General features: G+C 42.5%; 1 protein-coding gene across 2 annotated transcripts in view; it reads right to left on the reverse strand.

Annotated features, from left to right (window-relative positions):
- Nucleotides 1–26,624, reverse strand: part of LOC142585512 (uncharacterized) — a 36,595-nt gene that overhangs the window by 7,345 nt on the left and 2,626 nt on the right. Inside the window, exons 4-14 of one of the 2 annotated variants that reach the window (XM_075696306.1) lie at nt 26,191–26,369; nt 24,066–24,160; nt 22,466–22,570; nt 19,259–19,322; nt 17,212–17,347; nt 15,645–15,753; nt 14,116–14,265; nt 11,298–11,571; nt 6,389–6,800; nt 3,521–3,850; nt 1,114–1,633 (exon numbers count right to left, since the gene is read on the reverse strand). In XM_075696306.1, coding sequence (XP_075552421.1) covers nt 1,114–1,633; nt 3,521–3,850; nt 6,389–6,800; nt 11,298–11,571; nt 14,116–14,265; nt 15,645–15,753; nt 17,212–17,347; nt 19,259–19,322; nt 22,466–22,570; nt 24,066–24,160; nt 26,191–26,369 — 2,374 coding nt within the window. Of the gene's footprint in view, nt 1–1,113; nt 1,634–3,520; nt 3,851–6,388; nt 6,801–11,297; nt 11,572–14,115; nt 14,266–15,644; nt 15,754–17,211; nt 17,348–19,258; nt 19,323–22,405; nt 22,571–24,065; nt 24,161–26,190; nt 26,370–26,624 lie in introns of both variants that reach the window. The other variant, XM_075696305.1, reaches the window with a different exon arrangement.

Consider the following 26,624-nt stretch of genomic DNA (forward strand, 5'->3'; position numbering starts at 1 on the left):
TGCTGCATGTCACTGAAAGGCCTGGTGACGTCATAGCTGCCATATTTTTGGACATCACCTATTAAACTGACAACTGAACCTACACGGCATCCTCACAGACTGAAACTAATTCGCACTTGTCATTCACACACTGAGCTAGATCCTGCACCACTGGAATTTTGCAGCGAACCTGTTAATGAGAGTTTCGCAGCCATTTTCGTGCGGCAGAGTCGGGCGTGTGGTGGCTTGGTTGATATCAAACAGCAATAGTACCTGTGTCGGAATCGCAAATTTATTTGCTTTGAAAACATAATTTCCAATAATGATAAAATAAATGTTACCTGGTGTATATCTCGCACAAATAGACGTATTCCTCGCACGATTTTTTAGGCAGTAATCCGCAATTTTCCTTTGTCACGTCACATTTTACCGGCTCCGCACTGAAGTTTAGCTAGGAGTATGTATGGCTGCTGTGGTAAAGACCAGCCAGCAACGCAGCCCACGTGGGAGTCCAGAGTGGCCGCATGACCACGACGTCGATAACGAATCTTTACTGAGAAAAGTCCACATATAGACACCAAGTACTTTCTAAGGGTCTGAAAACTCGCTTATACAGCTTCGCTGAATGGTGTATTCAGATTGGCAGACATCTGCAAAGGATTTCTTAACCCTGTAAAGGATGCACCACCGCACTTATATTTGTGTTGCGGTGAAGTTGTGTTAAATTTGCTGCAATTTGCTTGACGAATAAGTCGCCTTGTTCATGCAACAACCTAACAATCCAATTTGCTTCGCAACAACCATTTAGGTTCTTTCCAAACCTGGAAACCTTGCTGTACTATTCTGAGTTGAAAGGCAGGTAGACAATGACACACATAAGAGAGATAAACAGACAAGGCGCCAATGTGTGTCGTCTACACACACTTCACCTCAGAATATGCTAAACCAACACGCCCAGCTTTCCATCCTAATGTCGTGTATTGCTGCACTAGTTCAGAAACACATGAAATTTTAACTCTGCTTGTTAAGAGGACAGTTGGTGAATAAACAGGGGTTTGGAGATGCAATGCAGGTCCAGAATGACGTGACCTGCCTGGACATTACACTATGTGTAGCTTTCACGGAGGGCCTCACCTGAGAAGAAGAGCGCTGTGCACGCCGGTCTGGTGACGGTGACTGATTGCGCCGTGCCCCACTGACGCTCACCGATCTCTGCCGCTCCACGATTCCTTGAAGTTGTAGAGGTTGGGCAGGAGTGTTTCCCACTCTGCTGCGGTTTGGGGTGCTTTGTTTCGGCGACTGAGCTTCCCCAAACGGCTGCTGTGGAACATACACCTCCTGCCTCCGCCAGCGCTTGCGTGAGGCAGGAGGGGTCTCTGTAGCTTTTCCTGGGGTGACTGGAGCTTTTCCCGGGGTGAGCGGAACTTCAGAAGAAATGTTTGGCGAGTTTGAGACATTGTTTTTCGTGGAGCGGTGGGGTGACGGCAGCAGTTTATCACGCAAAGCTGGCACGGGAGGACTCTGGGCTGCACGGCACACGGTGCTGTCGTGAATTGTGCTGTCTTCCTCTTCACTCTGTGTGGTATTTTGCAACGCTTCTTCTTCAAAATGAAGAGGTCCCTGACTCGTAACTCTGACCGGAGCTCTGCTCCTGCTGAAGAAATCAGATAAAGACAACATGAACACATAATTTGCCATTGTAGGATATAAAAATCATGTGTTACACTATTACTTGAGATAAGCATGAAAAATTCTCTGAGCATAACTACTGGCTTGTCGGAACCAGTATACACCCATAAATGAAAGTGGTATAGCATTTCTTTCTCCTTATCATATCTAATAATGCAAGAGCTTGTCAGCTGCCTGTCATATTCAAGGGGCCCTGAACCACTTTTTATCGAAGTTGAGGAGGGCATTTAAAGTGAAAATAGGCTATTTCAGAAATACTTCGCTGCAAAAAGTACTTCAATGCGTTCAGCAGAAGCGGAGGTATTGGCAATTAAACATGGCCTCCACTGTGCTCCCGTTCCTTCTTCAATGACTTGCACTGCGAAGGCTGCAGCACAGTGGGGCGTGCCCACAACACTCCGCCTTCTACACGTCACCGTGGCACGCAGTTCACATTTCATTTCGGATGTTAACGGCGGAGTTCCAATTTCGGAAACTACGATGTGCCAAACGTAAGCTAAACGTGGTTGTCCTCAGAGAGCCACAGTGCGCTTAGCCAGTGGACTCGTGGCAGTAGCCCGTGATGGCTGCGGTGTCTACGCCATGTATCCGACCGCAGCTTGATGTCAGCTATCGACCAATAGCAGCTGTCTAAGGGAATGACAAAAGAGTGCATCCTATGACGAAATAGTGTGTCTAGAAAAGTGAGGACAGGGTCTTATGTTGAAAAGAGAGCGCTTGAGGGAAAGGCAACTTCGCGATCTGCTTGCGAGCTCCACGCATCGCATACGGCAGCAAAACTTGGCTGAGACGTTCACAGCAGCGTAGGTTACCCGCAGACTATGTTATTTCACCAAGCCCGAGAGGTGGTTCAGGGCCCCTTTAAATAAATACCCTATATTTAGGTTTCTACATATTCAGTTTAAACTGAAAAAAGAAAGAAAGAAAGAAAGAAAGAAAGAAAGAAAGAAAGAAAGAAAGAAAGAAAGAAAGAAAGGGTCTTTGAATTTTTTCCCAGAATCGCATTTCAACCAATAATGTCATTGAAAGCAAATTTACCAGAAAGGTAAGACAGAAATCAGCATGCACTCCTTCATGCACTCCGTTACAAGAAGACTAGTGAGCTTAAGGTTATGTCAGCCCACCACCCAAAGTATCATTAGTTCTTTCTTATTTCAGTTTCTTTTTTCTTATTTAATTCCTTTAACATGCAATGCTTAGTCTTTTTCAGCAATGACTCATAAGGCCTCTACATAATCAAGTTATTGTCATTATGGTAATCAAGCTAGACAATGTCACAAATAATGTCTCACTCTATCTGAGTTTGAAGTTCCAATGTGCTGAATTTTAATTCCCAAATAGCAACATCACCATGTGTGGTTTCACCCTTGCTAGACTGTTTGTTTAAATCTGTTATTCATTGTACTAGATGCAACTACAGTGTTGAAGAGCAGTATCTGCAGTTACACTGAACGTTTTAGCATCAGCATACTTAATGAATGGGAGATTCACCGAAGGAAAAGAAATGCTCGACGCGAAAAATTGTTCACTGAAAAAAGCCGGTGAAAATTTACTTTAAACAGGAGTATACTCACAGAAAAGAAAATTCTACAGGAAGTAAAAATTCTAAAAAGTATACCAAATGTTTCAGCTGGAAGCTGGTACTTGTTCCTTTCTGACGTCTTGTTTACACTACTTTGTGCTATACATCGTTCCAATGTAATGGAATCTATTAACTAGCCCAATCGGCCGCTCTTCCATGTTAGAAAAAATAAAAAACCGGAAATGCTGAACTGTACCTATATCAAGGCCTGTAACAATGCATAGTGAAATGCACATAACTGGACACCTCTAAGGAAGGCTGTGTGCTTACCTATTCCTCTCAGCGATGCCTCCCCTGCCAACAACCTGCGATGCAAACTGAGGGAACCCGCGCAGCTGTCGTGCTCCAGACTCTCGTTCACAGTGCTGCCTCCGCAGCTCCTGCAGCTTCTGAGCACTGCTTCGGGCAATGGCAACAGGAAGCACACTTGATACCCGGCCTTTGTTCCCAGTCACGGGAGTTCGCTGGCTGGCAGCTGGCTCACGAAGGTTTTCTGGTGGTGCATAGGCAGAAGGCTTTCTGTGGACTCCTTTCAATGGCAAACTGTGCTGGAGCCTTCGGACAGCACTTGTGTAAGGAGGGAACTCCCTTAAACAGCTCCTAGGCAAGGAGAGTGGGAGAAGGAGAACACGAAGAGACTGTACTACTATACATGAATTAGTAATGGGTTGATGAGATAAGTCAAACATTAACACAAGTGTATAAAACAAATTTTCAATTTAGCCCAACTTCCAGCACACAGTAGTACTGCATATCATAGACAGTGAACAGCTGTCAGTATTGTTTAACTTCTTGCTTAGCTTGTCACCTCACTGCCAGTTTGCATACCATGGCACAGCTTAGCAACGCACAAGGACAGAAGGGCTTTCAAGGCATGGACAACAGCAAAGACAAGTTCGCTATAATAAGAAAATACTCATTGAAAAAGAGCGCATGTTTGAGCCTCTACCACTTCCAAAAAATAATATCGGGCAGTGAACTTCACAGCAGCATCAACACAAATTCACTTGTCTATACAGCCACCTCCTGATACTGCAAAATGCACTTTCACACGAGCATTTCACCTGACAACAGTCCATAATGTACACAACCTAAGGTAGTCATAAAAGAAAAGTCGGGGCACATCGCAGTATTTCCTGGGTGTGTAGCAAGATTTCAAAATCAGTAGGACTCGCAAGAGTTCAAGAAGATGGAATTACTACTATGCTTCATGCACAGCTTGAAAAAGACAGTTACTACTATGACTGATTTGTTAATGAAGATTTATGACTTGTCACTCAAGAATCAAGAGGATCTGATTCACTAATCAATGTAATCACTAATCACTCTTAGGAGCAATTAGATGTTACATTGAGATTATTAACAAGCTTGAATGGAAACATGCATTTTCTTGCGAAGAAAATATACAGCTGTATGAATTAGGAGCACAAATATGAATGGATATGTTCAACAGTAATTGAAGCCCCAAAGCTTAGAGCAAGATAAAAATTCCAGGAAGCAACAATTTACTCTCTGCAAACACAAAGCGACTAACCTGAGAAAACTTTAAAATGTGCTAGGGATAGCAGTCAGTTACATTCAAAACAAATATATATCTGAAAAGTTCACCAAAATGCAAGAACAGCTGGCACTTGCTTCGCTCTACAGAAAAGCACTGGGCCACATGCACAAAAACATCTGCACGGACAAGCTCTGAAATGAATTCAAGTATGTCAAAATATACTTCTTTTTGTAAAGTGACATATTTTTTAGCACAAACACCTACCCACCCAGCGTAAACCTGACACACGACATATTGAAGTAGTATTCAGCTCTATCCTGCGGCCAATAACAGTAGTTATTTGAATATAAGACGAGGTTTTTGCCAGAATCCTTAGCATCAAATTCACCCCCCCCCTCCCCAAATCGTACATGCGAGTATAATAGATTCAGTTACTGTTTCAATATGATGGCAGCAGTGCCACCTTTTTGGTGATCCATATTTTAGACAGCAGTGCAGATTGTAGCAACTAATAAACCTTGACAGGCAATTACCGTATCTTTTCATGTATAACCTGCACCTATAATTTGAACATTTTAACAGTTAAGATAAAGTGTGTGTTTTATGCAAATATCACCTTGAGGTGCAACTTCCCGGCAGCGTGAATTTCACCTTATAATGTGGCTTTATGGCAGTGAGTGCTTAACTGCTGTGAAGCCACACCACAAGGCAAAATTTGCATATAACTTGTATTGATTATTTTTATTATTCCAGGAATTTCCGATTATTTCAAATTTCCGGCAGTCCCTGCCAAGTCTCAATAATTCATCGGCTACTCTATATCACCTTACATTAGTTTGCACACTTCAGTTCTTTTTCTCGGGTCCCCCAACTGCACCCTTGATTTATAATCATGACCACATTATAATAAAAAAAAATATGGTAAGTACAGTTGGGATACACTAAGGCTGCGTTCACACTTGGTCTCGGAGCAGGCGGAAGTGGAAAAAACTTGATAATATCCACCCGCCTAGGTGGAGAAATGGGCGGAAAATCAGGCGGCGAGCCCGATCGGTCTAGGACCAATTTTTTTGCCACGGCGAAGTGGAAAGCAGTTCCGCTTCACCAGAAGCTGCACTAGCATGTAAACATCCGGTTGTAAAAGTTAACATTTTCTGTTGTTCATTGTCTATATTTGGGAAAAGCAACTAGCTAAAAATATCGAAACTATGTCTTCTTTATCTTCCACAGTAAACGAAAGTTAAAGATGACGCGCAGTTGCGCGAAATTATGGCTTTTAATAACTGATGGGTCAATGAATGAACGTATGTCTTGATATAGTGCGCTGAACAGCGCCACTACGCTGACAAACGTACACAAACTAGATGGATGTGGCCGAAAGTGGCAGTGGTTTCCGCTGCAGTGGTGAAACAAACGTGAACATTTTGTACATGCGCGGAAAAGATTTTCCGCCCGCTTGCCATTTCCCAAGTGTGAACATAGCCTTAGAGATTGATATTCGAGCTTCTATCAGAATGTGGCTGTCGTTGCTCGAAATCAAACCCGCAACCTAGTGCTCAGCAGCAAAACCACTAAGCCCCCGTGGTGGGTCTAACATGGAATCTAACAAATAAGGCCTGTAGAAAAGATGCCCATACCTGGTTTCGTACTCTTGAGCCAGATGTGTCGTGTCATCACAGAGAACACTGTGGTTCCATCCACAAGGTAGTGAAATGTCTGTCTGGATGCCAAACTCACGACTATGCTGCTGGTGGGATCGCAGAGCATGCTGAGCGATGCGCACTTTCGTCGGAGTCAGGACCCTGTTCTCGATGTAAGGGTTCATTTCCACCATTCCCGCCGACGAAAGCAGCGAACAGCGGCTGGAGCAGATGGAGGTAGAAAGGCTACCGTCTGTCTGACTGGACATTTCACGCTGCACTTTGTTGCTGGCTGCGACATTGTGATCACCTCGCAGAGGACGTACCGTAGCCGCGGGAGCTAGCGTTGCTGGCATGGACGCTTGCAGCTGAGGCATTGGCAGTGCAGTCTGAGAGGACATTTGCGCAGCTGCAAGAGAAGTCGACTTAAGAATTGCACTTCCAAACTTGAGGACATGGTGTGAAATTGAAATGTTCTGTTTAGATGCTGCAGATTTATGAACCAACACTAACAGATGTAACTGCAAAGCAGATACAAATAAACAGAAGATCAAAGTAAACTTTTGAAATAGACTTTGCCAGGTATGATGAGTCGATGCTTACAAGATATCTACTGCAACAGTCAAGAAAATTATGAAGGGACAAAACAGAAAGACAAGCCACCTAGCCCACGGCCATAAATGCTGTCAGATAAAGCACAGAACGAAAATGACAGTTAGAAGTAACAATTCTTAATGCAATTCTTTAAACCTGAAAATAAAAAATAAAAGAATAGTGTTCTTAAGTGCACCTAATAATGGCCTCCACCTACTTTCTACCAACCTCTTAGCTTACCTAAAAGGTAAGGTAAACATTTAATAAAAAATGCCTTCAACTTCTATTAATTCAACACCAGGGGCAAGATTAATCGGCGCTAAATATCAGATGTTCAACTTATCACCATTACTACTAGCAATACTATCCCCGTCATTGCTTGGCATCAGCTAACATTGTCATCAACGGCAACAGCCAGTTTCGGACTATTTTCTCTAGTGCTCTCAATAAATTCAGTCATCTCCTAAAAAGTGCACGAAAATTTACTGCGTAAAATGCATTTTTGATTCAGTCGAGGCACCTTTTCAAATCGTATGCTTTGTTCTAGCTATCTGCCAATTCGCTTGAATTCATCTGAGAACACCGTCTATAACCACTGCCAATTTCTACCGCATATTTCATCATGAATGGCAGCGGGTTATTTTATTGCTGGTACCACAGAACCTTGCCTAGACTAAGTTTGCGCTACCACCACAGTTACAAGCAAGGCACTGCACAACTTTCTGGGCTCCTAATTAATAATTTAATTATAGGGTTTCATGTGCCAAAACCATGACCTGATTATGAGGCACGCAGTAGTGGGGGACTCTGGCAATTTCTGGCCACCTAGAATTCTTTAACGTGCACCTAAATCTAAGTACATGGGTGTTTTTGCATTTCGCCGCCATCAAAATGCGGCCACTATAGAAGGATTTGACCCCGCGACCTTCTGCTTAGCAGCTCAACACCATAGCCACTAAGCAAACATGGCAAGTAAATTTTGGGCTCCCTTTCAATGCGTTGAGCAATAATTATATTTGATCTAGACAATCCTCCACAGTTTACAATGTTTCGGAAAAGAAAAAAAAGAAAAGAAGTTGGCTCTGGAGCCAAATGGAGCCAATCCCCCATCGTGGATAGGAGTCACAAGTGTGACAGGCTACAACAACAACAACAACAACAACAACAACAACAACAACAACAACGGCTCTGGAGCTGGATTCACAAAGTTTTTACAGCATAGCTATTAAGGGGTAGTTCCCCCAGGATCGTGTCAGTGTGTCGACACAAAACTCAAGCCTTCTCCTCCAACGTGCTGTCAAGTACATCCCGTGATTGATGCAGCCCTACTAGAATAAAATGCATTATACGGGCCGATCCCGAAGACAGTGCAATGCCGGGTCGACATGCGGCGAATGTGAAGCAGGCGTTAAGCACTCACTATATGTGGGTCAATCCCGAAGATAGTGCAATGCCGGGCTGACCCTCAGCGGAGGTGAAGCTGACATTAAGCACTCCGCATACGTGGGCCGATACCGAAGATAGTGCAATGCCAGGCTAACCCATTACGGAGGTGAAGCAAGCGTTAAGCACTCCCCATACGTAGGCCAATCCCGAAGAGTGTGCAATGCCTGGCTGACCCTCAGCAGAGGTGAAGCAGACGTTAAGCACTCCCCATACGTGGGCCGATACCAAAGATAGTGCAATGCCGGGCCGACCCTCAGCAGAGGTGAAGCAGACGTTAAGGACTCCCCATACGTGCGCCAATCCCAAAGGTACTAGTGCAATGATGGGCCAACTTGTGGCGGAGGTGCAGTTTGCCATTAAAGGGACACTAAAGGCAAATACTAAGTCGATGTGGACTGTTTTAATATCCTTCCAAAAACCTCGCATCGCTTGTTTCGTGCAAAGGAAAGACTTAGTTTGGAAAGACTTAGTGGCATAGACTGCTTGGGCATCCCGCGACATTACATGGAAGCTGAATTCTCTGCTACTTGCAGTTTGTGCGAGTTGCACGAGCCAGCAAAATTAGTGCAACACTATGCGGTAACGAAACTAAGGAAACGCAAAAGCATGGGAGGCGCTGAGTCGAGCGAAAATGAAACCTTTCAACCATCTGCATCATTGTAAAGGGCAATTTCAATTAGTATTTTTTTTTAATGAAAAGAACTGGACAAGTAGCATTTTATTTCAGCTTATAATACACTAAAAGGTTCTTTTTTGCAAGGAGTGGTTGAGTGCTAGCGACAGAATTTAACTGAGGAGTGCAAGTACATTTGGCAAGTACTTGAATGTCCCGGGGGAGTCTCTAATCATGTCTTGCATTTACCTAAATTTATCTATTATTGGGGCTCTGTTTGCAATAATATTGGCGCCTCAGAGATTCTCTAGCACTAATCTATCACTTTACCTTGACTTAATATTTGCCTTTAGTGTCCCTTTAAATGGACCACGTACACAGCTTCAATGATCATCCTTCTTCACAGAGTGGAAAGGTACCAAGTTTTTTTGTTTATAAGTACTGTTTCCTATCGGTCAGCCGCCTTTGCTTATCATCAAGTGGTTTGTGCATTATGTTCAAATGAAGAAAAAGAAAGAAAGAAATATGATGTACAGTCAAAACTCTACATAATGAACATGGATATAATGAATTATCTTATATATAAGAAAGTAAATATATATTTTGGTGAGACATGCTTTATTTCAATCAGTACTCTAATGCTTATAACGAAACCAAAAATGCAGGATCTTAAGAGAATATCGGCTACAGCAAAGCATATATACGTTCACTCAAAGCTCAATATACTATATGCATTCTGGCAGCAAGAAAGTAAAATACTCGGCAAGAGTAACTTGAAACGGGAGGAGAACATCTCTCCGGAAAATCCGATGTCCTTGCAAGAAAACTTAGGTCTTCCACAGTAGTGCACGGAGCAACTCTATGTCCTTCAAGGAGAGTCTTGCACGCTTCCACGAATTCTGGGAATCCCAACAAGTAATGTTTCATATCGACATGAGAGTGGCAAAATGAACATATTGGTGAGGGCGACAGTCCCATTTGGCAACCAGTGACATTAAGCAACGAATGCAAAGCGTCACCAAAGTTTTCATGCAATATTCTCATTGCGTACGGACTGAGCTTGTTGGAACGACATAAGTCTACCTCTACTCCTTATAATTGCCTTGATATGTTTTGGTAGTGTTAAACCTGCTTATGCTGCAATTAACAGCGCGGAAATGTGATGGCTGCAGAAACACGTGGTAGTTTGTGGTCACTGGGGTCACGCTTATCTTTCTAATCTGTTGTGCTATGACTAGCTAAGGCAGTAAAAGACTGTCTTGACTCCAGTTAGGCAAGGTACATTCCATATTTACCCAAATTTAATGCGCACCTTTTTCTGAGATAGCTGGTCCAAAAATTGCCTGTGCATTACATTCAGATACGAAACCAAACACGAGTTCGTGGCATTGGTAACTGGTTGTAAGTGCCATTTGTAAGTGTAAGTGTGTGTCATTTTGTGGTCAACGACCTGGAGCGGTATTCTCGATCAATTACTTTCCAAGATAACACTTTCACGAGATTTCATGCGACTCAGCATCACATGCTTCAGCATATATGGTTTCCAGCATTTCTAGCAATGCATCAAGCTCACTATCTGCATACAGGGCCAGGAACACTGTCGGCTGTATACTTTGACAAGTCCAGTGTAGACGAACGTAAAACCACACAAAAGTGATTACAGTATCTCTAAAAGCAATTGTTCAAGAATACCACCAACTGTGTTCTCGGTATCCGTGGCTAATGAAACAGAAATGGCAATGACAAAGCACCGCTTTCGTTATGAAAGCTCACTAAATAAACTTCCTTTCTGTGCAGTCAAATTCTGCACAAAATTTTTTTTTCTGATCGTGAACATGGAAGGGTGTGCTATAAATTTCTTTTATATGTCAATGGCACATTTTATGCAGCTGTATTTTTATTTTCTAACTTTAAAGTCTGTAAAAATTGGGTGCACGTTATATTCAGGGGTGCGTTACATAATTGTGTAGACATAATACTATGGGGGCAGCTTCAAGTGAAGCAAACAATGGAGCACCTTTCCTCCTGAGTCCCATAATGCCCCTTATCAGGAGCCACTTGAGGGTGTGCACCACTTTCTAGAGTCGTCTATTAAACCCATGGCCTCATACTTGACAGCACAACACCACAGCTACAGTGTCTTCACAACAGATGCCATAGCCAATGAGCCATCAACTACAATAAACTTGGACGCGGTTGAATAAGCATGGAAGAGCACAAAAATAAGGGTGGGCTTAGACCTGGATAACTTACAGGAGAGATTTTGCTGCGTTGATAGGTCAGTCTGTTCTTCACTGGCAATGTTTGATATCCCAGCCATGGATGACGATATCCTCTCCAAGGATGTTGAAAAGTCGGCGTCGATTGAGCCTCCAGAGTCAAAATTGGGAAGCTGTTGTGCTGCCTGACCTGGCTGTAACGCGTGATGAAACCTTTGGCTTCGCCTGGCTTTTCGTAGTGCTTCGGCTTCCTCTGCAGCCTGCTGCATTTTGGCTATCAGCAGAAGGCGTGCCTTCTCTTCGCGTTCCTGCAAAAGGCATAACAAGTAATGTCATGTGAAAGCGTAAGCGCAAAAGGTGAACCTCGAACATGAAACTGTTTGACTGAGTGGCTGATTCTGAAGGCATGTACACCTTGGTTATGAGAGATATGTCAGTAGAGTGCTCTGGATTGACTCTGGCCAATTATTGTCCGTCCCTGTGAACTGAAATGCCGTATTTATCCGCATCTTAACACACACCTCCTTTTCAGTAAAATGAGTCCAAAAATTTCTTTCACGTTACAGTCAGATACAAAACCAAAACAACGTTCATAGCATTGACAACTGCCTTTGCGGTGTTCATATGCTTTACCGCATAAAAGGAATGTCATGCGGCGAAGCTGACTTTAAAAAAAAAACGGCTGCTATGTGCAACACATATTAGACCCTTGCCCATATTTCTTGCTAGAAAATCACGTAAACGTTAGATTTCTACTTTGTTTAAGAGCTTTAATGCAATTTATATGCTAGTTTTCAACTTTGGACACAAAGAAAGTGGGCGCGCACTTGATTCGGAAGTGTGTCGGAATTGGGAGAATAGTGCCCAATGAATCAGTGTCATGTTATGCCGTTTTTTGCTGCACCTTGTTTAATTCGACCTGCCGGATAATTCAATCAATTTCGTCAGTCCCGCCAGAGCTGAATTAATGGAAGTCGACTGAAGCTGAAGATCACCAAACAAAATCGAATCGAACAGTGAATGTTCAAATAATTCAATTTGCGAAGAGAATATCTACTACAGTAAAACCTTGCTACTACGAACACTATGCTAGCAAACATTTCGATTAATTAACTTTTCAGAAATCCCCTGCTGACCACTTATACTAGCTTCAAGGTAAAAATGTTTCAATAGTATACAAACTTTAAAATACCAAACTTTTCAGAATAACGATTGTTGTTCAGTTTCTGTGTCATGTTAACAAAGCCTCTGTACTATGAATAAATATTCAGAAATCTGATTATTCTTAGATTTTTGCGTATCCTTCCCGGCAGCCGGAACAATAGGCTAACAGACGACAAAGCGCTGAAAGAAGGTGCCACTGCGGAGGGGTTCTGAAAACCTAAGACAACGCCGGTTTTGCGAGCGCATGCTCTGCCCAGACAAGTGTCACCTAGCAACAAAGGCGTGTCTTCTTTTCCTACTTTCGCCCTTCTTTCTATGGTCGTACTAGCTACACACACAAAGAAATGTAAACTCTGTGCTTGCAAAGTCAGGCTTTCCCGAGGATGTTGTTTACATGTGCTTGAGCTTTGGAATAGCTCAGGTGTCTGTATCGAGCGAGACGGCTGCAGTGTCCATGGCAAGGAGCATGAAAAACAAGCAAACAAAAAGAAACATTGCGCTTTTTGTCAGTGGTTTTCTCAGCATCAGCTTCTCTCTTGCATGCGCCGCTCTTACTACAAAGTGCTTCTGTGGTGTGTGGCGGCGGAATGCATAGAAAACAGCAACAGCGCAGGCTCAGAGCCAACGGCAATGTTTTCGGGGATAGCTCACACGGTGACATCTGATGACCTGATGGGCTGATGGGGGGAATGGTTAATTCTGGTGCTTCCACTATAATGATCTTTCAGAATTATGGACAATTCGCCACAGTCCCTTGATGTTCATTATATAGTAACTTCACTGGATCAAATTTTTCGAATTGCTATATTTGGTAACTAGAGACCCGCACACTGCTGCATGTTCCACATGCTGCGGAGCCCCTCGTGCTCGATGCCACGTAAGTGGCATGCACCAAACGTTGTCGTTTTCGACAGAAAAAAAACTGTAGAGAACAGCCACATGTGGAGCACCGTGGAGTGCAGCCACGCACTCGTATGTTTCCCCTAAGAATGAATGACTCTGTACAAGCACGTACACGCGCACCAAGAAAAATCAAACGAGTTGCCCACTCTGCAATAATGTTCCCTGCCAAAGTTTCAAAATGCTGCTCTCGCTATTGCATTATTGTACGGATGTGCAAGAGAGCCAAAATTCTTTCATCACTGTGGCGTCACATTTATTTCTGGGTTGGTAGTGGCAGCGCATGTCAAGAGACACAAATCTGTACCATCTTTAAGCTGCATTCCTGTCAGATACATAGTACTAACGAGGTCTCTAACTACCCTCAAATTTTGATATGCCCAACATGGATATAGTGACATACGAGATATAAAGAAGTAAATATAACATTTCTTGGCTATATCGGCACATAGTGAATACACGCTTATAGTGAATAATGGACATAAAGAAGGCAACTTCACATCAGATGAGACTTCGCTTTATAAAGGTTTGATTACTACTGTTACTGTTGCTGTTGAATTGAATTGTGGGGTTTTACGCGCCAAAACCACGATTTGACTATAAGGCACGCGATAGCAGAGCGGTAATTTTCACCACCAGAGGATCTTTAACGTGCCCCTATTGCATGAGAGAAGGGCATTTTTGCATTTTACCCCCATCAACATGTGACCGACACCACCAGAATTTCATACCACAACTTCATGCTTGGCAAATGTTGCTGTTTGTTAGATGAAAGTGTCGAGGCACACCTTTTTCTCTCGTACTTTACGTTGCTCTTCCTGATACTCAAGTTCTATCTTCCGCCGTTCCTCCTCCAGGCGCCGTTCTTGCTCCCGCTCTTCCCGAATTCTGGCCTCTCGCTCGGCACGCAACCGCTCTTGCTTCTCTTGCATTTGAGCCTGCCAGAGAGAAGTACAAGCCATTCGTTGATTCATTAACAAGAACTGCTTGAATAAAGCATGTCTCCATAAAAACAACTGGAAATACCATGATAACAAAGCTACACGAAGTAGCATCTACTCATATCATATCGTCGCACAGCTAAAAATATTGTTGTGCAGAATTATAGTGCATTACATGTCATTGTCAGTAGTCTAGTGCACACAAAATTGACAGGTGCAGATTAAGCCAGCTGGCATTATGCATCATTGATTTTTCTATCGATACCAACACCAAAATTTCTCCCGGAGAAAATAAAGAACAGGAGGGCTAAGTAAGAAATTGGTTACAACCATAATAGGTTGTAACTTATAATATGTGAAATAAACAAACATAAGAATTGTTGAAATGCAATGTTGGCGCTTAAGAGAGCCAGGCCAGAGAACATTACTAGAGGTCTGTGAATATCAAAATTTTCAAATCCGAATTGAATACGAATAGTACTTCACAACGAATATTGAATGGAATATCGAATAACAATATGCATGTGTATTTATTAGCAGGTTGGTTTATTTTAACACGTTGTAACATTGAAATTACATTGTCATTGGTAACAAAAATTTAACTAGTAAGCCATTATACTAAAAGATTGTGTATCTGGCTCATGTGAGCTTTGGAAAATTGAATAATTTGTGCTAGTTGTCTGTTCTCACCAACCTGTGCCTTATTATACCGCATCAATTTCTCGTAAACTCAGCGGCATTTTACCATGTACCAGTTGTCACTCATCACATTTGCTGTCAAGCAATAAGCAAAGGATTGAGGGTGGAACCTCTAAAAGAGTGCGTCTTCGCTGTTTGCAAACCTGTGCCCCTTGATACTGAAAGGCTGGCTTTCTTGCACAGCTTCGACGTCGAGGGGCTAAGCATGTTTTGCATGCAAAATTTAGCCAGCAGCATGAAAATATAGCAAAATTCAGCACAAAATTGGACACACCTTTCTTAGATTACATAAAAATAAAAGCTAAGAACCATGTCTGCTTCTGCACAGCCAGAAATATATTCGATTTATTTCGAATATTCTTATCCAATCGAATATTCGAAAATTTTCGAATACCTAGTTTTCGAATCGAATAGGAATATTAAAGATACAATATCCGATAATATTTGAAATTCTAGAACATTCGCACAACCCTAAACATTAGGTATCACAATGGGATTTTATAGATCACTTTTTATCCAGAATTTTCGTTCAATGTACAGAGCGCACGGTGGTGCTCTACGAAAACCTCTGTGATGAAGGCCGAAAAATTGATTAGCTTGCTTCTTGCTATTACTTAATCCATATTAAATGATACTGGTAATAAATCAACCAAACAAATATAGAATCACCAGGGCACCTGAATGGCTCGCTGATATTCCATTGCTCTCATCCGTTTCTCATCATTCGCCGACGTCTTGGCATCGATACCAGGCCGGTAACCTTGGCCTCGTGTAACAGACCATACGCTGTAGAGGAAACACAGATCCATTGAAACAAGAGAAAAAAATTATGCAATTATGCACAGCAACGCCAGCATTTTTAACTGTACATGTCACAAAAATATCTCCTTTTATTGACCTAACTTTCAGGTTCACTCAAAATCAAAAGGGAAAGAAAATCATAATTTAATATTAGCTTCAACTGCAGTTACAGTTCAGCTATATTTAATTTTTTTGTTGAAAATATTCGGCCTTTGGTGCCACTATTTAAGGAGCCACTCAATGCCACATTGCGTCGCAATGACAATTTTGCTTGTTCAGCATCAGTTAGTTCCGTCCACTTTATTTATTTTGTGCGTACAAGCAAGACAATACATATAACCTCCCTTGCAGCTCCTGTAAAGCTGTTTCCATATATGTAAATAAACAGTACACATCGTACATGTTCATTCAGAGATTATAATAAAGAAATGCTGAAAGTTCTAGAGAACTTTTGTTACTCTTCAAAAACACAGACAACATCCATTACCATTTACCCTTTACTGGCCGGTACTTCTATACTACACTAGTAATTTAACCATTCTCTACTAGAAACTGGAAGTAGTAGTCACATTAGTGGTAACTAAACCAGTTTATTCATTTTCATTTTTTTACACTGGCTTCCACTTTCTATCGCAATTTTTTACTCATTCTGGTAAGTATCTCATCTTAACCTAGTGTTCTCAAATGTTCTCTAATAAAGTCCCATCAGTGACAAATGCATTTTCTTCCCTTGACTATAATCTTGCAAACATTTTAAGCCTCGTGTGACAAAAACATGATAACGAACTCTTTCTAAACAAGTACAACATTAAAAATAGTTCAATGGTGCCCTCAATGTTGTCTTGTTATATGTATGGGCATGTGTAGAACATTAACATTCCCGAAATGCCTCCCTATTCCAGGAACAATAAAATTTCACAAAGTGCAGCCATAAGGCAGTGTTTGGCTATGATACCAGCCTGCTTTATTCTGATGAATATTTTCTGGACTTTGCCCATAAGAATGAACTATGCGTCCACTCTGAGCATTATTACTGCGCAGATAAGAATATGAAAAGAAAACCACATTGGCAATCTCAATTCAAAATTACACTGCAGAAACATGGGACATCATGCAAGAAACTGGACTCCAATCATCAAGTTTCAATTAAGAAAAACTTTCAAATTCAAATATAAAGTACAATCCACTGCTAATGGGAACACTTAATTAGAATACCAGCACCCATCACTACTCAAGACTAGACAAGATGTCGCCTGCAACTGCTTTTTTTTTCTTTTTTCAATTGATATTTGCCCAGTGTAACATATCATCCACCAATTTTCTTAGATATCAAAATATTTCTTGAAGTTATGTAAATAGAATAATAAATTTGTGTTCCTATTAAGAGTGGACGGCACTACACAAACAGCAGAAAGCAGAGAATATCCAAGAGTTTAGCCTCACCTCTCTGAGCAATCCTCCCCAGGTCTCACCAACTTCTCAGACCCCAAGGACTCACTGTCGGCCCAGCAGGAGCCATTGCTGAGGGATGCATGACGGTTCTCCAAACTACGCCGCTGGTTATCTTCCCGTTGGTGTTCTGACGTAATGCAAAGAGGTTCATGAAAGCTTCAGTAAACATTTAAATCGAAAAATAAGTCGCCAAGATTTCTGAGGGTGTTGCTGTTTATAAAGCCACATGCACACAGCAGGGCCAAACAAGACCAATGTTCCCAGGAAGGATGGAGGAAAAATGTGTGTCAAACAAGCGAGGCGGCTGGAGCCAATGTTTCAACAAGACTTCCCTTTGCATACCGAAGTTCTTTTGCCAAAAACACTGGCTCTAGTGCAAACACTGTTGAACATGCACAGCAAAAGGCCATTTTACACCCAATCTAATGCTATTATGTGTAAGAAACTACCGTATCTACATGATTGTAAGTCGACCCCCCCATATCGCGTGACAGGAAAAAAAAGAATAGGAGAGCATACCCGAGGGTGCATTCGATAACGAAAATTTATTAATAGCTGACATGGTCACTGGACTACTCATGTTCACTCGTGCTGCCATCGTCATCGTTGCTATGGTCCCACAGTGCGTCGTCGTCCCGCGAAATTTAACAAATGGCAAACGACCGCACCACGACATCTTGTGGAACAGCAGCCCACGCCAAATGCACCCAACCACACGCAGTCGTCAGGGAGGCTCTTTTGATAGGTCTGGTTGGCATAATTTCACGGTCTTCTGCCACCAGCCACTCGTTTACTCACGGCGGAGCAGGTCCTTAAAAGGTGAAGATCTGGGCTTGCTTCATGGCCATGTCGCACTTCAGTGGCAGGGACTGATCGCACATTTCAGTGACGTACGCCGCAAGCTTAGCCTACAGCTCCGGAACGCATCCAGACTTCGGCATGTGGGAAATTCCTCACTTGCCGTCACAGGGGAAAATTTCACTTCGCTGCAGTCGCCCCTCTCGCACCACCCGTTTAGAAACATTGAACTTGCAGCCCGCTGCGCAGTGATTTGTTTCTTCATCGTAAAGGATGGCAGCCCTCTTGAACACTGCTGCGAACGAGTGCCGAATGATTAGTGGGCCTGGAGCACTCATGACAACTGAGGAAGCATAGAAGTAGCACGTAGCCGGCAGTCAAGTGGAATGCGTCAAACCAATGCCTTTCGTCAAACTATAGTGAAAGCTAAGCGCAACAGGCAAAGAGAAACCCGCGAGCGGTGTCTGCTCTTCCATGAACTACCGATGCTCCCCCCCGCAAGCGCCGCCGCAAATGGAACAGCAGCGCTTCCATCAACTATCGACACCCCCTCATGAGTGTTTTGTGCACTGTAAAACTCTCAACAATGTTGAAAAACCCTTCCGAAAAGTGAAAAAACACTTGAGATAGCGAAAAGCTACGGGTAGGGCCATAGAGCAAACATAAAATTGTAACTACGTTGTAGCTCCCGTTGGTCTCGCTTTTTTGGCGGTGCCATGTTTTGGTTTCGATTGTAAGTCGACCCCCCCCTTCAGGTTTTCAAATTTAAAAAAAGTGGTCCACTTACAATCATGTAAATACGGTAGTACTTCAGTGTGCTACAATAAAGGAGTACCATTATTGTTTTGCCTTCTTGCATGCTTTTCTTAAAACGCTATTTTAATACTTCTAAGCCCCTTAAATTGTGAAAGATTTGGTAAATAGTTTCACTTTGCATGTGCCTGTCCTAGAACTAGTATTCTTCTTACAAGTTTTCGAGCAAGTGCATTGGGCTGACCCTGAAGTTTTGCAACAAGGCAATATAAGTGTCGCAAGTGTGATGAACCTGAAAATGTAACGCTTTTTTTCCCCTGTAATTTCACATTTATTTTGCTTTAAACAAATTCTCACTTGTAACACCGAAGATGCTAAGTTGTTAGTGCTCAATTGTCAAAAAGAATAAAGTAACCAATCAACAAGAAATATTAAACAGACCACAAATCACTTGAGCCAAAGTAAAACATTAAACTTCATCACCAACCAAGCTCTTGAATCCAACGCCTCTTCGCTTCCTCCTTCTCGTCCTCTGGCACATCGTAAGCAGGCTGGAAAGAAATATCTTGGAAATTAGGCTGCAACAAATTACTCACACATTTCAAAAAGACAAAGACAAAAAGACAAGTCCGCTTGATGAAACATTAGCTCCCGCATTTACCTTGTTCTCATTTTGCTCATCATTCATTATATGTCACACATCACACCTTGTCTCTCTCCACATTCTTAATGAAACAGGTACAATAAACACGTGAACTTAATCCCAAAGGTCACTGCTACGGCTTTTAGTCCCATCTCCTGCTTTTTGATGAAGGAAAAAGAATGAATGAATGAATGAATGAATGAATGAAGGTGCTGTAAGCACGCAGCTGGGTACAACAAACAATTATAGAGAAGCCAACAATATGTATGCCACTTTTTTTTTCCTGGGCTTCTTCATTTTCTTTCGCTGCTGCAATACCTAGCGATTTAGAAATATAGCTTGATACTGTAGCCTGCTAGTCTATGTTCCGAATAAAGGTTTCTGTGATCTCTCCCTTGCAAAATAAATTCTGCAATGACCTTCCTGTGCACGAATGGCACATGTACAGTACTCAGCAATTGAAACGCCATACTCAGACAGCATGGCACCAGGCACTTTTCTGCAGCAGTGGTGGGCACTGGGAACACTGAGCTGATCGCATTTTTGTATCACATAAAGGAGAGAGTCTTTTTGATGTATCGTGACAGCATTCGGCTCCCTCAGTGATCACCTACTTCTCACCGGTAGTGCAAAAAGCCATGCTGCTTGAGTATCACATTTCAATCGCTCAGCACTCTACATAGAAAGTTTGCATCACTTCGTTTTAGAGGTTTACAGTTATATTGATACAGTGCAATATTTTTAATGAATATTTATACAGAGCGCTGCTCAAAATGGCATACTTCCTAGTCCTATACTTTGCACAAAGGCACTAGTGATAGGATGGGAAAAGGAAGTGAAAAGCTATATATTGTAACATACTATACGCACCCTCCCAGATGCCTTTGCTCAACAAAGGCATCTGGAAATGCACTCAGGTTCCTGTCCCACACTTTTCTAGCTGACTTTGTGACGGTATCAAAATAAGTTTTACTAAGAGCAGCAGTCTTATTTTCATTCCATTATAGAATTTACTTGCACAAGAAATGGAAAGAAATAAAGCCTACCCACATACAGCACAGACCACTCATGACATAACTGCATATAGTGCAGGACCAGATATAGTGTGGTCCTTCCTGAGACCTGTTTATCCTCCCATAAGACTCAATATAAATGCACACCACATACAGTGCAGCTGTGAAAACAAAATACTAGTTATAACGTAGCTGCCGGAAAAATACCGTAGATAAGCCAGTGTCCTTCTCATTGAGGTGCTCTGGCCAAGGGGAGAGCAACGAAGGCATTGCAGAGAAGGAGGAGACGTGGAGCAAATGAACAAAGGAACAAGAAGGAAAAAATGTGGTAGCAAGGTGCCATATGTATGTGCTCTGCGGCAGCACAAGGTGACGAATAAACCTATACTTGAGCCACTTGTCAGTAGCGCGCGTGCTCTGCACCGAGCATGTTTGCACGGTCGCTTTTTGGCTTCTCAGTTTGCATGTGTAAAGTGAATACAGCCACAGCCAAATTTTGGCGGATGAGGATGGTGTTGTAAAAATTCCGTGACGGTCGAGGTCACGGGTGCGTTTCGTGATTGCCCGTCGCGATGCGCAATGCCATGAAGTATCACATATGCACATGCGACCTTGACTCCGCGATGCTGTTAGTTTAAAGGGACACTAAAGCGAAACAATAAATCACTTTAGGCTAATGAAGCATTATTTGAGAACCCTGCTGGCAGTCATTTAAAAAAAATAGTCTGATTATTAGATGAGAAAACGGAGGTCCAAGTATCAGTATTTGAATTTCGCGCCGAAACCCCAGCGCCGGTACGTCAGCCTGACGTCAGGGATTCCAAAGTATGTTTTCACATTTGGACCGCATTGGCTGAGTAATGGTTCCCGAAACTTGTTATGTTGAATATTTGGTTCCTTTAGAACACATTGTAGTCAATCTGTACCGCAATATATAATTAGTAGGCCCTAGAAGATGCCATCAAAATCCAAGACGTCACAGCCCCCAGGCATGGGAACATAAGTAGGCGTCGCCACCCGTATTTCGTTCTTGCGCTTTTTCTGGCTTACCAAACGTCTTATTGTTGTAAGAGTGGTGTTTTTGGTGTTGTAGAACGGTAATTAACTGATGCAGAAGAAATCATTCTTCCCTTTAGTGTCCCTTTAAGCTGTGTTAGCAAGTTCAGTTCGGAGCATCTGTTGTGTCCACTACGTGAGCTTCCACCAGCACACACAAGCTTGCACTAGTTGCCGGCTGATCGCCCGCGAATCCAAACTATGCTTCATGTGGATTGTTGTCAGTTCAGCCTGTATAAGTGATTACATGCCCAATTTCCATGTAATTGCCTAGGGATATGAACATATCAAGGGCAAGCTTCTCCCAATGACATGCCACTTGACACCCCCCCTCCCCCTACCAGCTAGGCCTAACCAGCACGCCTGCCAACGGATGCAAACATCCTGGTCGTATGCTTCGTCTCTGATACGCACGGCTGCCTTATCGACATGTTTTGCACATGTGTAACCTTTGAAAAATGTTGTCGTGCTTATAGTCTGGTACCGCTTATAGTGCGGATATTCGCAACTCCAGCAAGTTATAAGCAATCTATGCTGTACTTAAGCAAAAGCTGAAAATATATTTATTCCATGATTAACTGTTGTATTTCAGTAATTCCTTCAACTATATGTGTATTATGATGATTTTTATGCTAGTCACTCATTAGGCTGCTTTTGTAACTTCACATCTTGATTTAAGCCTTTGTTGCCTCTTCTTTATATTGCATGTCTTATTGTATTAATACAGGAGGTCCCACCTGCACATTGTGAACTTGGGGCCACTTCGTGCATCTAATTATTCCTTCATGCACTAGTATAGTGCACTCATAATAAAGACTGAGACAGACTAAGCGATTCCCTCCTAGCCGGTCAATGTCTGCTAACGTGTTCAAAAAACCAGTGCCTGAGAGCCGCTAAGACTGCACGGTTTACGCCCACCTACCCCGAATGGCAGTTGACTCCGAAGGTAGGGGGGCACCCTGCGAACGAATGTAGGGCTCACCCCTCCTCCATTTGGCGGCAAGTGCGGTAGAGTTGGTGGAGAAGGTGCTCGTGATGGGTAGGCGCCAGTGGAAGACGCTGCTGTGGTTGCTTGTAGTCTCAGAACCTGCAGGCAATGCGAGTTCATAGCAGAAGCTGCCTTACTCTTGTTTTGTTACGTGGTTAATGCTAAACTAACACAGCTGACTTGTAAAATCGACAAAATTTTTTTTTCTGACCTAACATTATTCGGCAGTTTTCAGAGGTCACAAGAGGTACATAATTATTAAAACAATAAATATGGCGTTGAGTATCCCAAAACAGTGCAGTGGGTTATGACGGATGCCATACTGGAGGGCTCTGGATCAGTTTTGAACTTTCGCAGCCCTTTAACATGCATTTAAATCGAAGTACACAAGCATTTTCACATTGAAATGCAGGCGCTGCAGGCCGGTATCAAACCTGCGACCTTTTGCTCAACAGAACACCATAGCAACCGAGCCCCTGCAGCGAGTAAACTCCTCTTTTAATTATAGCATTTAATTCCAGCAACTCTTGCTTATCTCATTTCTATGAAGTGGACTCTATAAGAAAAAAAGCAATGCAAAATAACAATAAATAATAGATGATGCTATATACAACTATGTTTATTTCTTCATTTCACAGAATTATAATAAAGTCTCAAAGCTGTAAACAGGGTTCACATTTACTGAAACTAGATACAGCGTGGAGAATATCATTTATGATATTTTTTTTTTGCTAATACTGTACATGATAAAACTGAGACTGGAACTAAATGAGACTTGGAACTAAATATTTACACTTGGGCAATAACAGTGATTGCGAGATTTGATTGGACCTGGGCAACTTAGCCCGAGCTTGAATCCCACTATGTCAGCAAGCAAAACAGCTTACAGTCAACACCTCCACAATGAATTTCTTTATAACAAAGTGGCCTCAATAATGAAGGGTTTCATATGTCCCGGCCTAATTCCTATCTGCCATGTGCACTGTGAATGCCTCGATAGAGAAGGGCGCTACACAGAAGGAATATAGGCATTCCCGAGGGCTACTTTGTTGTTTTACAACGAATGCACGTAGTGGCACTACCACTTCCCTCCATAGTAGCAAGAAAGCGGCGATGCACATAAAAAGCACCACTATGTGGGAGACTCTAGAGACATCACAGTAGCTATGGTACACCCTCCACCCCCATTTCCCCGCATTCTACTTTCAACTGACTTTATGATCTGCTTGGAAGTGATGACTCACAACATCATTGAGGCCATCAAGGATGGCAGTGGCGACGAAGAGCCGGCAGGCTAACCAAGAATTTTTACTATCAAAGCATGCTGAATATGCTTTTTACATTTTACCTCTACCTCAATGCAGTTGCCATGAGATCACTCTTTTAAGAGGTTAGTATGGGTGCAGATATTTTCCTATCCATTATAGTACATTGAACAAATAGAAAAACATATGTGCAGAATGAATAGTTGTATGCAGCAGCCAGCGGATAGTAATCACCATGTGGCATTTAAATTCCAACAAGCTAGCAGTGAGAAGAAAAAAAAAATTTTAGAGCTGCATGCCCAAAATGCAGCACCCAGTTCATCGCTTACCTGAGTGTCGGTGCGCGGTGGTACGGCTGCCACTGGCTGGAAACGGGGTGCGCCCCCACCTGGACGCCCCCAGGGATGCCACTCCTGCATTTCAGCTAAACGAAAGTGCAGATAGCACTTATGGTTCATTATTATTGTCAATGTTATCATTATTACTGTTTTTGCAAAAGTTAATGTTAGAGGGACACTACAGAGGAATGTTCAGCTCAGCTATACTAGTAAATTAATCATCGTACCTTGCTGGTGAAGCAGCGCATTGACACAGACACAGTGAAGACGCACAAGAAAGGACAACACTCGCTGCACTTGCAAATATTTTATTTCAGAACACATACTTCATATTCATATACCTGCGCACCCTCAGGCGTCAAAGATAATCAAGTAAATTAAACATCTGAAACAGTGCATAGGCACTATTAACATGCAGACAGGCTTGAAAAAAAATCTAATTATGGGGTTTTACGTGCCAAAACCACTTTCTGATTATGAGGCACGCCGTAGTGGAGGACTCCGGAAATTTTGACCACCTGGAGTTCTTTAACGTGCACCTAAATCTAAGTACATGGGCGTTTTCACATTTCGCTCCCAGTGAAATGCGGCCGCCGAAGCCGGGATTCGATCCTGTGACCTCGTGCTCAGCCACTGAGCAACCACGGCGGGTGCCGACAGGCTTGGTAAAAGACGTAATAACAAATGACATGCATAGTAAACTGCTCATTGGTAATGAATAGACACCCAATTTTAGGCACCTAAAATAATGCGGTTTAGGTACCTACAGCAGGCACTACAGCCATCATTCAGGGTGCATACAGGTGCCAAATACTGTCCTTTAGGCATGTAGACCCGATGAATTATAACTTTCCCTGTGCATTTGAGGATCAACTGCGATTTTCCAAGGAACACAGCCCCAGAAACCAATTTTCTTGTGCCTGTACGTGTGCAATTCACTTTCTTTTCTCATTAAAAGGAACAGAGGCAAGCTGTGCAAGTAATAAGTTTCATCTTAAATTTAGTGTGACTGTACACCATGAGAAAATTTGTGAAAGCAGTGACATACAATCACCATCTGAAGATTTGGGGGTTTTCTGTAGCACCATTTTTCATCAAGTTTTGGTATGTATGCCGGAAAATAACGATAAACATCCATTGAAGTTTGAGGCACCTATTTGTACTTTGGAATGTTCGATGTTCCGTCACCCTGTAGAATTGCAGATTGTTCACTGGTCAGAGCTGGGATTTTAGTCCCAGACAGACTAAAGTTTCAAACTAACTATATCAGCAACAGGTCCATGCGGTATGGTGGCGAACTTTTCCTGAACGTCCAAAATGAGCCCCACATTACAGGTCAGAGTTGTGCCCAAGCATTCAAGTTTCGCTATGCTGTTGTTTAAAACCGTGAAGCGAGTGCACAAATATGCTAAGTCACCTACAAGTATATCATATCGTAGCGTAATTTTAGCCCTTCTCAAAGCGATGCTCTCGTCAGCTGGAAAGTTGTTGATGGCCTTTACACTGGTTTACACTGGCAAAGTGTTTGTGCTAATAATCAGCTGCCTCAAAAGGTTACCCAGTGGGCAGTAACATGATAAACAAAATAAAGCTAGGACAGAAGACAGAAGAAGGCATTATTAGGCTCGGAACATATAATACAGGCACCATCATCAAAATACACATATACAGGCACAACAAAAGTGTTACTAAAATGGTTCTCGTCCCATAGTTTGTGCTTATATGTTAAATGTGCACAATAAGGATGCAAGCAAAAAGTAGGCATTTTGTCTAATGGTATGAGTGCTACTGATGAAACACAACATTGAATTGTAAAGAAACTCCGAACTCCACCTAGCAAGATTTGATAACTTTTTCTGTGCTAAAATGGCCCAGACAGCATAAAAGGCTTCGAAATCTGTGATGTCACAATGATATATTAAAGCTCAGGCTTTAGTAGGAAAGTCAAGAAAGGGAAGTGAGGCCTCCAGTTTCTCCACTAGTAATCAAGTCTTTACTATTGAATGAATGAGTTTTGAAAGAATAATTTAGCCATCTAAATTCGTGTAGCATCATTCTTCTGCGTTCCTTCAAAGGTGACTCAAGTTTGAGTCGAGAAAGCACATTTTTTGCCAACCTTTTTCCTTCTCCCACTGCCGCTGCTTTTGAGCCAGCTTGGAGAAAGGACGACTTGACCCTGTTCCGAGCTCTGGATGTGAATTTGACAGCCGCTGAGGAAAGCCAGCGAGGGATGATTCATTGGAGTGTTGAGTGCCGCGGGGAGCTGTGCTGTTGCGTTTCACCCAGTTTGGCAAGCTGTGCATTCGTCAAAGATGACAATTGAGGCTTAGCAACACTTCTCTTCTAAACAGGAAAATTTCAAAGCGCGCTGGTTACACAAAGTCACCGAAAGTACCAAACAAGACCTGAAACAACCATGAAATTGTGATTTCAAAAGTAGTCCTTCAAATGACCAATTCATTCCATGAAAGTCATTCATGGAAGAATGTGACCCGATAAAAAAGATTGCTTTTAATTAGGCGACAATGGGGGGGGGGGGCACTGACCAGC

The sequence above is a fragment of the Dermacentor variabilis genome, chromosome 6, assembly GCF_050947875.1.
Source record: "Dermacentor variabilis isolate Ectoservices chromosome 6, ASM5094787v1, whole genome shotgun sequence".
Taxonomy (NCBI): Eukaryota; Metazoa; Arthropoda; class Arachnida; order Ixodida; family Ixodidae; genus Dermacentor; species Dermacentor variabilis.